Source organism: Ambystoma mexicanum, chromosome 2p (genome assembly GCF_040938575.1).
Source record: "Ambystoma mexicanum isolate Mex_15411 chromosome 2p, UKY_AmexF1_1, whole genome shotgun sequence".
Lineage (NCBI taxonomy): Eukaryota > Metazoa > Chordata > Amphibia > Caudata > Ambystomatidae > Ambystoma > Ambystoma mexicanum.
This window is the reverse complement of record NC_090923.1, coordinates 61,078,519-61,097,633: the sequence shown is the minus strand read 5'-3', so window position 1 is coordinate 61,097,633 and position 19,115 is coordinate 61,078,519. Positions and strand designations below refer to the sequence as shown.

The window sequence follows — 19,115 nt, the reverse complement described above, 5'->3', positions numbered from 1 at the left end:
GACGCCTCTATTGACCTGACGATCTCTCTCAATTTTTCCAGGGGGGGAAAAAATAGCTTTCTATCCAGAGCCTCTCCCTGACCTTGGGGTTGCTGGGCTTGATCATTAGTTGATCCCTCATTTACTCATCCTGGGATCCAGTGAACCTGCACGTGGCCAACAGTGTCCGCAGAGCGGGAACATAAGAGTCAATGTTCTCCCCAAGTCCCTGTGCTCTGGAGAAGTGGGAACCACATTAACACTTTTGCCAAATAGCCCCTCGAACTTCTTCAAGGCAGTCTCATAAGCGCTCACCACTCTCTCTCCCTCTCCACTTCCTGGTATGTGCACATCCTCCCCTGGTAAATGTCTGAAAATCTGCAAACCCTCTGTGCCGGTACAGTTGAAGAGAGCCGCCTCCTTCTCATCGTCATTATACCTGGCTCCACCAACCGCCCTCAAATACACTTTGAAAGCGTCATTGATCTCACGAAACTGGCAGCTCACCAGGGGACATTAGGAAAGCTGTAGGGGGTCTGGCATTGGTGTGTTGCATGGTAGCAGTGAGGTTCACTCCCTTTCACTGGAACCCCAGCCAATCACGTGTTCTCTGGTGGCGATTCTCCCTGCAGGAACCAAATGCCCTCGCCCCTCCACGCCTGCTGCCCAAAATAGAAAAGAAAGTACTGCAGCCCAGGACTGGACTCACTATGACCAACAGTGCACAGCTGCAGAACGTGTACTTACAGTTTGCATTCTCCGTTAGACGGTTCCCAGATGAAGTGCTTGCCTTGCCTTCACATTAACATTTTCTGCTGTCCCATATGAAAGGCGTGCCTTGCCTTCCCATTCACATTTCCTGCTGCCCCCGGCTATAGTGCCTTCTGTCTCTAAGGCTGTGGATCCCTCTTCTCTTGGTTTGTTGAATAACAGCCTTGTTTCCACCGGCGCCTGTCAGTGCTGGCGATCCCCTCAGCGCGGCCTTTGTCTTTGCTGGGTCCTTTCCTCGAGCCACAACACGCGCAGCGGCTCCGTCGCGCACCTCAAAACGTTACCTTTGGCCGCCTATGCTGTGCAGCTCACGACACACAGGAAACACCTGGCACCTCAATCGGGATCCAGTGGTGCGGGGTGCAATCTGCCATGGAGGGAGAGCCTGCCCTTGTTCCTCGATCTCCAATGCCGGGGCTTGCACACACAGGTAGCTGTGCGGAGTCTGTCCCTCTAAACAGATCCTCGTCGCCAGTGAAGAAATACAAGACACCTCAGGGATAAGGGAATGACAGATCCTGCAGCACACCGCCACCGAGCCCAGCTTACCACCAACTGTGCCAACCTGGAATGTTGTCTCACAAAACGGGCCAACATTTCAGGCAAGCAACATCATTATGACACATTACAGTCTGACTACGACCGCCTCCAGGTGATTCAGAATAGTGCTGTGAGGGTTGTCATAGGACTTTGTTGGCGAGAGCAAGTTTCTGATGCGAGACGCTCCCTACATTGCCTCAGATGAGAGCCAGAATTCAGTTTAGGCTCCTGTTAATAACTCAAAATTCGCCTGGAACGCATGCCTCTGTACTTAACTGAACCTTTAGCTATCAAATATAGCGTAAGGACCTTAAGATCTAACAATACGAATCCATTAAATATAGAACCACCAAACTTTTTAAAAAGAGATTAAACACATTTCTCATTTGTTAGAGGCTGACTGGACAAACTGAAAAATCTTCTGTACGTAGATTCTGGACCCTGATAAGTTAGATCTCGTTTTTTTGTGTGTTGGTATTGTCGGCGCTCGTAAACCCTCAGGTCATGGTAGTGCGGTATAAATACGATAACATTAGGCAGACCAATTTCCCCTATCAAACCCACACCAATGTGCCCCCATCCCCTCCCTCCAGAGCCACACCTAGATGACCCATACCAGTCTCCAGACCCACTGTGCCCCATCTCTCCCTCCAGACCCACGTGCCCTATCCCTACCCCAGACCCACACCAATGTACCCCACACCAGTGTCCCTATCCCTCCCTCCAGACCCACACCAATGTGCCCCATCCTGCCAGACCCACACCAGTGTACCCCTATCCAACTATTCAGACCCCACCAAGATGCCCCATCCCTCCCTCTAGACCAATACCATAATGCAGTATCCTCCCTCCACATAGCAAGATGCCCCTTACAGAGCCACACCAAGATGCCCATGTGCCTCTCCCGGACCACACGCAGATAGCCCCAGCCGACCCCCTCTACACCCACCCACCCTAAACACAGCCTCATGAAACATTAAATTACTCTCTTAGCCCCCTTTGATCAGTTAAACACCATCATACACCGTCTCCCTGTTCCTTTTCTTAACCCTCCATACCTTTCATGTTGAATATCTGAAATTGATTTTTAAAATTAATTTAATTTTCCGCTCCCCTGCCTCAACCTGGTGTCTTGCAGGAACGTCCATGGTACCCCTAAGAAAATGCACATTGTATAGTCAGCCAGCCACAGAGATTACTGCTGCTCTTGCAGTCTGGCAGCAAGAGCCTTCCCAGTTCCCGCTCAGAAACATGCAGAAATGTTCCCGGTACCGGAGAAAATGCTCACCCCCAACCACTGCAAGCTAAAGGCACGAGCAGTTCGGTTGCACTAGTTGCACCGGCGGCCAAAGCCTTGCGGCTTCGAGAATCCCGCTCGCTGAAATTGATCCGGAACTGCTTCTTTGCTCCGGGAAAATCACAATCGTCACGTGAGGAAGAGCAGGCGGGCCTTTGATACCCGTTACCCTGCCTTGCCGTCACGCTCGTGCAAAAAAGATGACGAATGAACGTTGAAACCCACGTGATGCAGATCAGCCCACCACGTGTATTAGTGGAGGCAGAGCGTTGCTCCGGTAAGTGAAACCCACGTGATGCAGCACAGCCCACGTGATATAGTGGAGGCGGAGCGTTGCTACGGTCCGTGAAACCCACGTGATGCCGAGCAGACCACGTGATGTAGCGGAGGCGGATCGTTGCTACGGTCCATGATACCCACGTGATGCAGAGCGGCCCACGTGATGTAGTGGAGGCTGAACGTTGCTATGGTCCGTTTCTCGAATGGGAACTAGGCTCTCTAGCCTGGGAGCTGTGCTCGGTGGCTGGGCAGTGTGCAGGTACAGGCTATGGGGCTGGGAGGTGGGAGATGGGAGGTGGAGGCGGGGCAGCGGGAAGGGTTGGCAGCAGCGTGTGTCAGTGAAGGGATTCTCACCTGGCAGTGGCGAGCGAGCGAGCCACCTCTAGCACGCCGCAGAGCGGTGCCCCAGTGTAGGCTAAGGAAGGAGCCTTGCCTTGCAGTGCACCGTGTCAGCCCACCCCATCCAGGGACGCACGCACCACATGCATGCTACCGGAGGAAGCATGGAATGCATTCACAGTGGAGAGAAGCCACAGTCTGCAGGGGTAGACCAGAGCCTGCAGCGGGAAAGAGTTCCACCGGATCCTGCAGGTAAATAGGGTTCCAGTAGATTATGCATAGCTCTCAACTCACATGCTTTTGGCGGGTGTCACCCGCCTTCTAAACAGCTGACTCACCCGCCAAGCCTCCTGCATGCCCATTCATTTCAATGGGCCTCTCACCCGCCAAAAATAAAATCGGGTGTTTTCACCCGCCTTTGTGACACAAATGGTTGAGAGCTATGTGCAAGTGAGAAGAATTCCACTGGATCTTCAGGAGGGAGAGATTCTACTATTTCCTGCAGGTGAGAGGAATTCCACTAGATCTTCGGGGGGGGGGGGGAGAGATTCTACTATTTTCTGCAGGTGAGAGGAATTCCACTAGATCTTCAGCTGAGAGAGAGAGATTCTACTATTTCCTGCAGGTGATGAGTTTCACTACATCCTTCAGGTGAGGGGAATTCCACAGGATCCTGCTAGAGGGATTCTACTAGATCCTGTGAGCAAGAGAGGGGTTCCGCTGGCGCCTGCAGGTGAGTGAGGGATTCCGCTGGCGCCTGCAGGTGAGCGAGGGAGCCGCTGGCACCTGCAGGAGAGTGATGGAGTGTGCTGCTGCCCGAAGGCGAGTAAGGGAGTCCACTGACAGCTGTGAGGGATTCTGCATGCTCCTGGTGCCCGCAGGCGAGTGAGGGAGTGTGCTGGCACCTGCAGGCGAGCAAGGGAGTGTGCTGCTGCCCACAGGCAAGGGAGTCCGCTGACACCTGCGAGGGATTCTGCCTGGTGCCTGTAGGCGAGTGAGGGAGTGCGCTGGCATCCCGCAGGTGAGTGAGGAGTCCGCTGGCGCCCGCAGGCGAGCGAGGGATTCGGCTGACGCCTGCGAGGGATTCTGCATGCTGCAGGTGAGCGAGGGAGTCCGCTGGCGCCCGCAGGCGAGCCAGGGATTCCGCTGGTGCCTACAGATGGTAGAGGGATTTTGCTACTTCGGGATTATGCCAGGGCCCATAAGACAATGGTTTAATGTCCACCACAACCTGCTTGTGAGAGAAATCTCTGCCCCTGTTCCTCCACTTTGTAACTGCATGGTATTACTTTGTAACCTACCTGCTATCTGAAGTGAGTGTTAAGTCTGGATTTGTAGTAGAATGGAGTTATTGTTTCTACTTAGTGTCTAGTGGCTGAATTTGTAGTGATATAGAGTGACGATTTGTGCCTTAAAGGAATAGTGCGCTCAAAAATATTATTGTCCCGAGCATTCGGGCATCTGTTTTTAAGCATATGTTGATCGATCGTACAAACATTTTCTATGTACCTTACCATAGTTTTCCTCACTTTTACACATGCGAAATCAGGCAGCAGGGCGCAGCCATCTTGTGCTAATCCTATTCATTGCCGCATTGCCCTAAAGTGAACTGCCTTGGTGCCACTAAATCATATCCCCTGCACCTGAGGCTGACATCACCATTCCTAGCGATATTCTCTGCCTATTTCCATGATGTTACTGGGCAGCGTAGCCAAATGCGCCCAGTCATCACCTACGTGTTGACGTCAGTTGACGCAGAACCCGGAATATCAACACACATCCTATCACAACACGGCGCGTCTCAATTTTGAATACAAAACTTTATTTTTAACAGAAACCGCAATACTGTGCAATTTATAATGTGCTTTTATTTCACAATAAACTCTCCAAGAACATCCGGTGATTGCCACATTGGTAATTTCTTTCTTTGTTTTCGATCCACAAATGTTTATCGTGAGTCACACGGTGTTCCTTTTGGGTATAAGAAGCGCATTGGACGCACCGTGAATTGCAAAGCTTCGGCATTAGCTTGGCGCTAGGCCACCGCAAACGATGTCAGGTTGCTCCTTCTCGCTGGTACTGCGAAAGGGCATATCGGCCCGGGGCGATCATTCCAAAACAGCGTCATTGTGTTCCAGCCATTTAAGTGTATCTGCAGCTGCCGGCTAAGGAAGCCATCAATTGGTATGTGGAATCGATGACATTCGCAGAAAGGCAGGATGTAGCTGTGTAGAAAGCATAACAGAAATGTGTCTCTGTGGCTGTTCTTCTAATTTATTTTACCCATTCATTCTGCACCGTGTGAAAACTAATGATGAACACAAACTTGAAACAATGGAAACACAGAGAAAACATTGTGGAAAGTTGGAGTCTACGATGTACTTGAGAGGTTAGTGCTATGAGAATGTTTCCCATCGCAATGGGATGCGGAAGTTGACGGAAGAATTAGAAGAACACATAGAGGGCATTGTAACGGAATATTAGCACAGAATTTGACATTGGTGGAACCTGGGGAAAACCAGATGTAGACTACATGCATTTTGGTGCTGGACTGCCCATTTGCCCGGGACAAAGACGAGTACACACACAGGTTGTTTTTGCGTCGTTGCAATATGCCACAATAACCCATTACAATGTAAGCCAGCAATAACGGTCAGATAATGAAACCTTGACTCGTTTGTCTATAAAATCGTCTACAGTAAAACGTACATAATATTCGGCATTTCCATTCTCTCAGCGTAACGCAGAGCCTCCGTTCGGATCAACAAATTTTCATAAAATGCAATTACATGTTCCTTTGTCCAGTTTTGGAATGGTAAACCTTATCATATTTGATGGTATTACACGCCCCCCTTTCTTCCAAGGATGAAAAACAATCAAACCTAATAGTGTGTAGGATGCGTGGATGTGCACAGCTCACAAGCAAAATTCAAACGCGGTGACCTTTACTTCAATGTGCGCAAATAGCTTTGCAGACCACAGTGGCATCTGAAATATTTTTGAAAAACAAACTGTTTGCTGGCATCCTCCAATGCAGGGAATAAATATTCTCGTTGATATTTGTAGTACAGTGTTTTAGAAAGGAACTAGAGTCCCACAAATTGACAGAAACTGGACAACTTACTAAAAGTAGAGCCACTGAAAAGTAAAACTGCTGCATATAGTAGATTTCCAGCTGGCACTTTTCCCAGCATCGGTTGAGCGGACTATGAAAATGTAGCATGGAGCAGGCCACAGGTGGTTTGGATTTTCAGGTTTGTGCCTTGTGATACACAGGTCACATTCACCAATGGCTGCCCGCATACTGCCCCCCCCCACTGGATGGACACATTTCAGCATTAGTATAATCTGTAACAGGCAGCTGTCGAATGCAATGTATTGGTGCTCCTTTATTAGACTATCCTCCTGCATGAATGTGGTTTGTGACTAAACTGTGGTGGACATATCGGCCGAACAGGACACACTGAAGTCGAGATCTTTGGTGGTCAATTGCGTTGAGACCTCAGCGTCTGTTATTTCTGCTTGTGTTATTGCACACGAATTGGAGAAACCATCAATGTCGATTGTTTATTGGGTGGCCCTTTTTTTGCGGAGATTGTGTGTAGTGGTCACTGAGTAATTCAAAAGCATCTTCCTTATATTCAGTTTCTTCTTCATCTTGTCGAGTTCTCACATTGCGGCAATGGTCCAAAAACACTTTGCTCGCTTCGCTGGTCACATTGAATTAATTTTCTGGCCATTGGGCATAAGCATCTCGAGTCTGCTTATTGACTGGACTACGCCGCGCATCAAATATTAGTTGCTCCATGGTGAAATCTGGCACGCAGCATCTTTGGTTTCATTTGTTGTCTGTGTCTTCATACTTCGTTTTGTTCTGGGCCTCTAGGAGATGCGTTGGAAAAACATGTTCAATGTAAATCCAACAAACAGTATATAGCACTTTAGATAAAAAATAAAACACGTTCTGAAGACAACACCAGCCCAAACCACTTTTTTAAACAAAATTGTTTGTTAGTTACCCTTGTTTTCTTGATTTTCTGTGAAACCATGTTCTTCACTTAACGACCCGCACCAGCAAGCTGGTCCGCCACCTCTGATCCACGTGCCACCTCTTCTAATTTCCGACCTTGTATACATCCCTTGAATAGAATATTCATTAAAAAAAGTCAATTGTTTTTTAAATCAAATTCTTTCCTTGCACACATCGCTTACATCATACCCTCGTAAACACTGTATGTCGTTTAGTCAAAAGATATTTCGAATTTCACCTTATTGATGGCTAGTGTACTCAGAGGTCACCGTGCGACACCCGCTGTTTGTAATGTTTGCACTCAAGCATTTTGCATTGTATTCGGCATTAGGGTAGAAATTGTAAAAGTTTGAAAAGATTCTTGTTTATAATCGTATCAGATGTAGGATATACTTTCTTTCATTCAACGGAACTGTCAGTATGCATACCTCATGCTGTGGACCAGCTCCAAAGAATGATGTAATTGTAGCGGAAGTCCCAGCATACCCCTGTAACAAAGTACTTGTTTTAATATGGATGAAAACAGTGAAATTGAACAGACACAATCGGATGTGGTCAATGGTACATATCAATAAAAACCCATAAATGAAACATTATATAAACAAATGACGGTATACGTAAACTATTTCATATTATCTAAAATTCCATACATATTACATTTCCGTACACGAATAGTGAAATAAAACTACCTGATAGGCGATCGAAGTTGTCGTTGACTCCGGTAAAGAAATGGATGCAGAATCTTTCTCCTTAATTTTCAGTGCATTGTCACAAAGTGGTAAAGGGAACATTTGATTTGCATTAGATATGTGCAAAGATCCAACTCTCAAGAATATGAACTTCAAAAAGTCTGTATGGCCCATTTTTATACTGGACGTGACAGTGATGTCGTCACTACCGATAGTCTGTGCTTCAGTGAATATGCTCAACTACAAAAAATTGACATGTGAAGCAACGGATTACGAAAAGATTGTGCTTATTTCAAAGGGCATTATAGCATAGTTTTCTGTGTTGATAAATAATTTTATATGATGCTCCTAAAACCAGGGACAGATGGCTAGCAAAATGGGGTATAGTTATAGAGCAATATAATCTGGTAAATATGCAAAGTTTAGTAAGAAACATTTGCACCAATCCGTCCATGTCGTTACCTGTTCGTTACCCCAAGGCCTACAGCTAAATCATGAACCGTGAGGCAGCGTGTGCATGAATAGAGTTGGAATTGCATTTGGAAGCAATTTACGAGATGTTCTGAGTCGATGCTTCTTTGTGTACTGCGATTGGTCGTACATATTCTTGGTAAAGTGCAGGTTGCAGATGCGGAATCGATCACCCTTCAAGTTCCCCAAGACATCCTGGGCTCTACTTTCAAGCTCTTCCGGCACAAATCTGCAATATCTGACCCATTCTCTTATGTCTGTATTCCTCGGGGATATATGCTGTATTGTGCCTTTTTAGGTTTGTTATGGCTCTTAGAACGGCAACCGTGAACCATACTTGCAGGCATTGTTGAAAAATCTGTTAAAAAAAACAAAACAAAAAAAAGTCGTCATTGTTCAAACATTATTTTGCATGAATGCGTGAGAAAGATGGAATTATATCATACATTTTTCTATGCAATGTTTGTTTTGGTCACAGAAGCGAAACCTGTGTAGCCTAGCTGACTGTATTCTAGGTTAACTTTCATACACAATTGATTGATGTGACGCAAATCGTAACGTGTTATTTGTCCCTTGAATGTACTATCGCATCAAAAGGAAACTTGCTTATCGACACAGTCCGCGAAGGATGCAATCCTATCCCAATTGACATTGATGACAATTGCTATATATCGAGAACAAAACAAATTCCATGGTAATGGCAATGAGATGAATGAACATTACACTACTGGGTACATTTGTTCGAAATAGAAATTTAGAGATCAAGAAGAGATGATTAGGTGACCTGCCCTTACCTTGACCAACTAACTGTTGGATTCAGCAAGCAGGGGAGTTAGTAGCAGGAGAACAGGTAGGGCGATCACAAGTTGACTTGCAGTGCTCACAGATGTTCTCATGATAAATATCAAGGGGTTTATAAAGAATTAGAAAATTGGTGTATATGTGAATTAGTGACGTGTATATGACGTGGGTTTATGTGGATAGCAGGGCGCGGCCTGCTTCGGGGGAGCCTGCCTGGAGACACTGGGTCTGGGGAGGCCATGTGAACAATGGCCCCTACGCGGAAGATGCCTTTGAAGTTTACATGGTGTTTGGCACCTCGGCCGTTCCATCCTTGGCAGCGCACATACACAGGTGCAAACTGCCGTTGATTATGGAGGGCGGATGGATGGGCATGAGGTATGCAGACGAGGCCCGGAGCACCGCTGGAGGGAGAGACACACTTATGTGGATTGCCGGGGCACAGTCTGCTTCAGGGGAGCCTGCATGGAGACAAGGGGTCTGGCTAGGCCATGTGTACAATGGCCCCTTTCGGAAGATACCTTTTGAAGTGTACCTGGTGTCTGATACCTCGGCCATTCACACCCTGAGAGCCCCCTTGGGAGGGCAGGGACACAGGTGCGAACTGCCATTGATGGGGTAAGGGGTGGACGGCCAAGAGGCATGCAGGAAAGGGCCGGAACACCACTGAAGGGAGAGACACACTTGTGTGGATTGCAGGGGCACAGGCCTGCTTCAGGGGAGCCTGCATGGAGGTACGGGGGCTGGCTAGGCCATGTGTACAATGGCCCCTGCGCAGCAGATATCTTTGAAGTGTACATGGTGTCTGGCACCTCGGCCGTTCAGACACAGTCAGCCTTGCCAGGACAAGTGAGTGTGTCCTTGCTGCATTGAAAAATTGAAACAACCATTCATAAAAGTTCAGTTGTATTTTATTTTGTTGCTGATGTTGATGGCACAAATGTACTACACATTGTATACTTCGGTTTGCAGCACAGTGTGGGAAAATCTTGTGTACTGACCGCTGTCACTGGGGAATGTCTCTAATGGCACCAACGACACAGGCGGGTATTACTCGTCGATCGCGGTGTCCAAGCCTCCCATGTAAACACACGATAGGCCACCAGCTTGTACCACCCGTGGAAGAGAAAGATACGAACTGTATTTAAATGAACAAGATAAGTGTATCAAATCTTGTATCCTATGGCATTGGTGCCAGTACAAATGGTACTTCACGGATCAATCAACTTGGGCTTTAAAGTGTAGACACATTACAAACGTGAACAGCTATGCATTCCATTACATTTGGGACACAGAGAAACATTGTTTCTTGGTTGTACGTGAAAGACGCATAAGATGACAAATATGATTTCCACAAATCGCGAGTGATGTATAGAATTGCAAGACTTATTCATTTGGCAGTGATAGATCAAAGTTACAACAATATAGTAGACAAACCTGAAATGTTAGTAGCCTAAGTGACATCACATCTAGAGTACACTTACTCGTTACTTGGATTACGAGGGCGAACTGTTGCGCGAAGTTCATGCATAAGCACCATCATAATCCTCAAAACGGACCATGTGAGGCATGCTGCCCTGAAGTCATGCAGCTTGGTAACGCATTGCGGCCGTGTCTCGTCTTCTGATATGTAGGACAAGCACCCAGAGTTTTCTCGGCAGCAGCAGTTCTCCTCCTCGGTTGGCATTACCTCGCACCGATTGGAGGCACACCAGGTAAAGACGTCGTCAATGAGACTAGGCTCAGGCTCTTGATCTGGTGATTCGTCCTCCCAACTGTCGTCCGAAGCCCCATCGGTTCCGCATCTTTCTCTTTCGAGTAATTCCACCTCGGAATACTCCGGCTCATACTGGTAGGTCTGCATTGTTGACATTATGCGACAAAATTAAAATAGATAGTAATGATAGTACTAGTATCACGGGCTACGAGCAATGACGATAGCTGATCAGAGCAGAAACGAGCCACAGGATACACTAAAATAGACGGTGAAACGATTGGAAAAACAAATCTGATGTCTGATTGAGGAAAGAGGTGTCCTGCCGTTTCTATGGAGACACGTCATTAGCTGGAGCACAGAGAACGTTGACATGAGACGTGCATTGGCGTTGTGAAATGGGCCGTACGCGTATAGTAATGTCAGCTTCAGGAGCGGGGCATATGATTTAGTGCCGCCACGGCAGTTCACAATAGGGCGATGCAGCAATGGATAAGATTAGCACAAGATGGCTGCGCCCTGCTGCCTGATTTCGCATGTGTAAAAGTGAGGAAAACTACGGTAAGGTACATATGAAATGTTTGTACGATCGATCAACGTATGGCCCTATTCCTTTTGTTCTATCTACTGTTTGTATACTAAATTTTTTTTAGTTGGGGTAACAACTAACATTCTTTATTATTGTACTTCGTTGGCTTTGTTTGGGGTAGGAAAAAGTATGAGTATGTCATATAAACAAGAGTATGTCATGTGAGCATATGACATGTGTGTTTCTGATGTGTGGTTGTCTGACATGTGAGTGGTTGGTGTAAGAGCACTGGGGTAAGGGGTGTGTCGTGTTAGACGTATGAGTATTTGATGTTTTAGTATAAGACTTCTGAGAGTATGGCGTATACGTAGCATATGTGTGTTTTTGTATTAAGTCCTATATTCATGAAACACGTGTTAAACCGGTGTCTGATTTTGTTCGTTTTTATATGTATAGGTGCCACATATGAGTTTTACATTTCGTACATGGAAATTTGATACATCTCCTAAACACCTGTGAAAATTCATGTCAGCCCAGATGTTGATAGTTTTCATACACATCGAAATTTTGATGTTCTAAATCTCCTATATGGGAGGTGTACATTAATTATGCACATGCGTGAAAACATTTGTTTAGAATACCATATCCTGATATGTATATCCTTGCTAAAATTCCCACCAATTACAGTTGTGAGATATTTGAGCTGAAAACACTGTATTAAAACATTTTCAAAATGCAATGAAAACAAAAATATTAAGCTGTCGGTGAACAAGTAAAACCTTTTTCATGTAAATGACGGATGCCTACAAAACGTACTGTTTCCACATTTTCTATGCAATGGTTCAAATGTTATTGGGGAATGTTATTTTCTAAAACCACATACATAATTTATTTACTTTAACTATGCTATGCACTAGCATTATAAGTCCTCGAAATTGGCACTAGTCATTGGAAAATGATGATTTACTCCATGGTGTGCTGTGCGCATATGGAGAACTGAGGGAGTGAAGTGAGTGACGTTTATGCCTGGCTTGTTGCTTGCAACTCGAAATATGTGTGTGTTTATTTTTGGGTACTAATTTCCCTAAACTTTGTATGCACTGCAACAATGTACTCTACTTTTCTGTGTCCTTCAACACCTTAAGAAGCCTGTGCTCCTTTGCCCTGTTCTGCCTCTCTCCTTTGAAATACTTGAGGTGGTTCTCAAGTGTGCTTGGCATACATGGGTTCTTCTCTCTTTGATCTAAAGATTTTGTAGATACTTTTGATTGTTTAAGTATCTTGGCCACTAATACCTTTCCTCTTTCACAGGTTAGTATTTTCTTAACGGAAAAATGAATGAGCTGAAGGACTGCCCCCTCCAGTTCCATGACTTCAAGTCCGTGGACCACATCAAGGTGTGCCCGCGCTATACAGCCGTGCTGTCACGCTGTGAGGATGATGGCATTGGAATAGAGGAGCTGGACACGCTCCAACTCGAGCTAGAGACTTTGCTTTCATCTGCCAGCCGCAGACTTCGTGTCCTGGAAGCGGAGACACAGGCAAGTATTTCATTATCATTCTATAGGAATAAGCACCATATCGTTGTTCATTTGTCGAAGTTCCGGCACATAAAATGCACATTTGTCATCTGTGTGTCGCTATAAATGTTAAAATACGTTTTTTTTTCATTCCAAGTTTTATTTCGAGATTAAGGCATACTACAGTAGGCGAACAGTTGACATGAAAAAGCAAACCTATACTAATTTTGAATTGGTAACAAATTCCATTAGTCATATTTCTAATCCGAGATATGGAAACATAATAATCATAATTCTACAGTCATCAAAAGTGGAAGTGCTGTAAACCAATTGTATAGGGCGCCAGGTTAACAGGGCCAGAGGATTATGAGCATCACTTCAGGTGCTTCCTCTGAAAAAATAATTGCTGATTGACCTAAGACATACACTCCCATGAAGCAGGATCATATGTTATTGAAGCTGTCCACGTTACAATGTGTTCTAACGTCCTCTGTGGTGGGTGACTTCCATAGACTTGGAATCATCTTTTTAACAATCATTCCGCCAGTGGAAGAACCACAATAATTTTGGTCTAGGTTGGTTTGTTTTTGTTTCCCAAGTACGCAATTTGGTTCACTCTGGCTTCTTTCTCTGCAATGCTGTCTACATGTACCACGAAAAGGTTCATAACATTTGAAGCATTTTTGATGGATAATTTTGTCTTGATAGTCCCAGTTATAGTGTTTGTTTCTCTTAATTTGGACTCAGGGTTTTCCTTTGGATGATATGCGAATAAGATATGACCCGCTAATGGCTGTTCTCTCGTCTCCCATGTGTTTCCCACCTCATTATCCCGGGCGTCCCTATTTCCTGGCCTAGTACGATCACACCTACTCTCTATAACTCGACTAGATTTCTGTCCTAAAAGCCTCAGCCATCTCTATCCCACTCCCTCTTGGGATTTTCTAGGGGGTAAAACCTATCCTAACCGTCTCCAGGATGTTGGGTTCTTCAATGTGATCTGGTATCTTTTCAACCGCCCAGTTCCTGTTACTGTTACCTTTCCCCTGTATATAGCTCTCCTCTTCTGTACCCTCCTCCCCACGCTTTTCTTCGCCTCCCACTTAAATTCACCCATTTCACTCTCCTATACACTCACCTACGCTTTCACTAATCCGCGCTCACACCTTTCAACAACCATTCATGCACTCTTAAACACAGGTACCGCTCTCTCTCACAATCCCCACGTCACCACTAACAATTTCTGCCGTCCTCCTTCTGGTCTCTTGGTTCACCTCCTCTCCACCTGACCTCTCTTGAGCAACCCACACTCTTTGTTTCTCGTTTCTCTTTTGTAGGGCTGTGGCCTAATGTGTGTTTAACACATTTGCAACTTTTTTGTGAAGAACTGCAATCATTGTCAGCGAAATATATTTTTGGTGATTTTAACATAAATGTTGCTGATGAAAGTACTGTGTTGGATTAACCGGTTAGACATTTAGTTTTTAGCATTACTGGTCCTACCCATGTAGCGGGCCATCTTTTAGATCTTGTTACTGTTGTGTAAAAAGAGAATGATAATCTCTCGTAACAGAGGTTTAAGTTGCCCAAGGCGTAAAATGCACCTAATATGATGCTTATTTACACTTATCCAGGTTGTGACCCTACTCAGGCACCCGATTATCTGTTTTCACATTTCAGTGATAAGGTTATCTGGTGCCTGAACCGCCTGGCAACACTTAAATCAACAGCAAATTAAACCTGAAACCCACTTAAATAGTTTAAATCGGAATTGGCCCAATGAAATGGGCAAGGCCATCAGCTAGAAAGAAGTTGGTGTTCCACTAGATCAGATCAGGTAACTTATGCTTAAAATATTGCTAATCACAAAAAGTGATTGTTCGCCAAGAGGGCCTACTTTTCTAGGAGGATAGCAGCAGCAAATTCCAACTCGGGAGAAGTTTGTAAAATCTTTCATGGACTCGCCACATGGACAAACCCTTTAGATAGTCCTTTCATCTCAAATGTTGTGTGTTAAATTGTCAACTGTTTTCGTCTCTAAATTCACTAAATTGCGGGCATCCATTGAAGTTGAGATAACAACTTGTGAGAGTCCTAGTGTCATTTCAGCAGAAGCTCACCATCTTTTAAATGCATCGATTTGCTATCCAGTGAGGACATTATAAAAAGGTCCATAGGTTTATGGTTTCAGGTTCAGCTTTGGATCCTACCCCCCTGCCCCTAACTCCCCTTAAAGTACCAAAGGACTACAACCCAGTACTGGCGTAAGATAAAGCCAATATCATAAATGTGTCACTCCAGGGAGGGACTTTTCCGACCTTAATAAAAACGGCTCTGGTTACTCCCCTCTTGGAAAAGACCTCGGCTGACCCAATTGCGGCACACTAATTCCTAATAATTGTCCTGCATATCCTTTAAGACGAGTGATTGATGCATTCCGACTTATAGGTATATGTTAACATGACCTGTGGGAAACAACAAGCAAGGAGCCAACTAAGGGAGCAGGACACCCTCGCTGCCGATCCAGGAACCTTTTAACAGTATGTTCTAATTTTTTTGCTACTTGCAGCTTTGGTGCTCTGGCCAGTTTATACTAGAAACCTTCATATCTGGACCGTCTGTTCTGATTACAGCTAATCAGTTGTTGGACGCAGACATTGGGTCCTGTTTTGAGGCCACCCCTTCACCAATTGTGTTGCTTCACCATTCTTACCCTTCACTCTCAGCTTTCTCATTTCAGCTTTTGCCCAGAAGTGATTGTCCTTCATCCACCCTCCTTTTCCTTGTGTGACAGAACTAGGTAACTGCAAGCCGCCGTCTCAAATGTTTTGTTAATCCGACACCATTGCAGGGACAGAAACTTTACCTAACGGGTTGAAAATGGGACCCATTTGCTAGAAATAGAGAAGCAAATATGATTGATTTTGCGTCTGATCGCACAACACATCCTCAGATCGATCCCCTAGAAGGATAAAAAATAGATAATTAATTTCCACAAAACTAGATCTCAAACATGCCTGTGGTTGGCACATGGTGAAGCTGCACCTATAGATCTCCCATTGCTCTGAGTGGTGCAGCCCTGCAAAACCCATGTTTCAAGAGGGTACAATACTACGTTATGGAATAGAAAATTGGTGCACAAAACTGACTGCTTGGACATGAGTTCAAACAAAATCTTTAGCATTTACGTGTGTATTGTAAAATGCCCGTCACATTAGTTCTCATGTAATGGGTACAGTGCAAAATGTTTGCATTTCACACCATTAGAACATCCAACATGATATAGCACCATTTTATTTTTGTTCCGTTAATAATTCTTCTTTTGCATATTAAATACTTTGGTTCCCTCTTTAAATGTAGTAGTTTTCTAAAAGTTTTGATCTTGCACAGTTAAACTTGTTATGAAAAATCAATTCTTCTTGCATTTGTTTTGCACCCATACCATACTTTTTGTCCTGTCAACGAAGTACATTTTTAGTCCAGTGTGTTCTTATCAAATAAGTCTATGCCTAGTATCTCTATATGCCTATTTCCAAACGACTGATTCTGAAAAACAATTACAAACCTGAGTCAAAAGCACATGTAAAAATCAGAAATGTAGTTGAACGTCCTAGCAGTGCCATGGTCCTTCTTCGAAATGCTCACTTAGTTTAGTTTTAGTTTATTATTTGATAATGCGCTCAAAACCCAGGGGTAGCCGGGCGCAGCAGTTGCAAGAATACTTAGGCTACATACATATTAGATATACAAAAATTGCAGTACATGTAATATTGATGAACTAGCATGAATACAGATGTGCAAAGTGTTCAAGTGAATACAAGGAAGCAAAGTATGGGTCCCTTATCTGAGGTAGACTACTAATATGTGTCAGTTAGATAAGTATGCTAGTCTATCCTAGGCTAGCGCAGAGGCGTCTATTGCAAGTCATCACTTAGTGTAGCCATTCATCTGAAGGGGGTGTGTCTATACGGAACTACTGTTGGGATCCGCTTCCAAACTACTTCATAGCTCCCACAATGCCTGCAATGGAGTGAAGATTGAAAATTCTGTGGATGTTCCCCCTTGACAAATGTATTTGCGGTCTCCAAATCGACAGTATAATGGCCTTACAAGGACATATTTAGAAAATAGTAATATTTTGACACAAACACAGAGCACAATTTCTCATTCGCCGACAACAATTCTCCCTAGACAGTGTCTAGTCGTGAGTGTACATTTATGAGGCCCAGTACTACTTACAGACGCTCTGTTCAGATGCTTTAAAAATGTGAATGTTAATTCACATGCCGTTTCAGTGAAGTTGACACTTCGCCATTTTCCAAGACTATGCATGTCATTTTTACGTGCTATGTTTTGCTGTCTGGTTTTCTGATTTCAACTTCTCTTCTTTTCTTTAGATTCTGACTGACTGGCAGGACAAAAAAGGTGACCGCCGCTTCCTGAAGTTGGGCAAGGAACATGAACTGGGTACACCGATCAAGCCTGGCAAACCTAAAAAGCCGAAACTCGAGGGTAAAGTGGGTCATATAACAAGTGCGGGCCCAGGGAGACCAAAGTCAAAACTTCTGCAACCCAAAGTCCAAGAGTACGAATTTCCTGAAGAACCCATCGATACACCCAGGGTCCCAAAGAACGAAGCTCCCAGTAGGTATGAAAAGTGTATCTTGCATTCTGGGACATGGGTTAAAAAAAAGTCTAATTAGTGCAACGGGTTACTTGGCTTCTGGCAAATGATTTATGCATCCTTGAGGGACCCTATATCTGAGAGACTTAAGGCTTCCCATGGGATGGGGCACATCAGAGCTCGGTCCTGGATAAGGCCCTGGATGTGGACCTAACCCAAACAAAAAAGCAAACCGTTCAGAGCCTCTCACCACAGGTATAGTTTAAGATTTGTCCTCACACTGGCTGTGTCTGACTTTGCGGGAGATAGTTGTCCAGTTATGTAGCTACTGAAAATTTCAAATAAACTGGTGAGATTGCTTATAGATGTTCTGTGGCTGCGTTACTGTTTTTGGCTTTGGACAGATGTCCTCTGTGTTTGTTGCTTCATGCTCCAGCTAAAACAATTTGTCTCTCTGTTTTGGAAGTTTCTATCCTAACCTCTAGCTTGGTATGTTTGCTCGACTGCGAAATGGCCCATCGTCTCTTAATAAGTTGGCAGCTTAATTGGTGGACCGTTGTGGGCAAGGACACTGCCCCCCCACCAGAAAGATGTGTAGCGGGTACTTGGACTGATTGTGCTTCTTCACTCCATGGTTTGCCTGGCAGAAGCACTGCCCTGGTACATGCTTCAGGGGGGCTTGGATTCTGTCATATAAATGTAAAACGCTTGTATATCACACTAGTTATACTTTGCAGATTCTGAGTTTGCAGATTCTGAGTTTGCAGAAAGGAAAGGTTAAGGAAGGAAAAAGGTTAACGGTTTCTCAGTATTTTTGAGGAAAACTAAATCTTCCAATGAAATCTAGGTAAGCCTTTCCCAGCAGTAACAGTCTACAACAAGCTACCACCTATGAGGGTCACACGGTATCAAAGTCAATGGACTAGAAGGGTCTTCAGGGAGCCAGGACAGCCGAAGTCAATTGGGACAGTCTATGGATCTGTTGCAATTCTTAGATCAAAGTTTTGTACAGAGTTAGAGAGTTTGTCAGAAAATCACTTGTAGGGCCACAAGCTGTTAAGCCTGTGAGAAGAGAGTTGAAATCAACTTTAAAATGTAAGCCAATGCAATTCCCAACTGAGAAGAGCATGGCTAAAAGACGATGAGGTAAGAACCCCAATCCTAAACAGTACCACTGGTTTGAAGAAGCGTGGTCCAGCTGGATTCTGTCTTGCTGTAGCCAAGCCAACCCTGGGTTCCTGAGCCTCAGTTGGTGGACAAGAGGGAGGACGTCTGAAGGGCTCCTGCGGCGGTACTTGGGAGGTCGTCGGCAACTACGGGCTCTTTTCGATTCAGTGGCACTTCGCAGTTTCAGCACTTGGCAAACAGCACAGTTGCATATCATGGATACCGGTTGGACTCTTTGCTTCCTTGGTCCTGCACTCTAGTGAGTGGACTCTGGATCTGGAGGTCCTGCTTCGGGATGGTCCTTAGTAGTCTCCTGGATCTTCTAGCCGGATTCGTTCCACGGCAGATGTTGCACTAGACTACGG

At 45.0% G+C, this 19,115-nt stretch overlaps 1 protein-coding gene across 2 annotated transcripts in view; it reads left to right on the top strand.

Annotated features, from left to right (window-relative positions):
* The first annotated feature begins 2,994 nt into the window (after positions 1–2,994).
* The window catches only part of TADA3 (transcriptional adaptor 3), a 184,461-nt gene continuing 168,340 nt past the window's right edge, over positions 2,995–19,115 (top strand). The window contains exons 1-3 of one of the 2 annotated variants that reach the window (XM_069643254.1): positions 2,995–3,125; positions 12,751–12,980; positions 17,357–17,607. In XM_069643254.1, the coding sequence (XP_069499355.1) occupies positions 12,774–12,980; positions 17,357–17,607 (458 nt within the window). In that variant the 5' untranslated portion in view covers positions 2,995–3,125; positions 12,751–12,773. Of the gene's footprint in view, positions 3,126–3,332; positions 3,458–12,750; positions 12,981–17,356; positions 17,608–19,115 lie in introns of those variants that run through there. The other variant, XM_069643255.1, reaches the window with a different exon arrangement.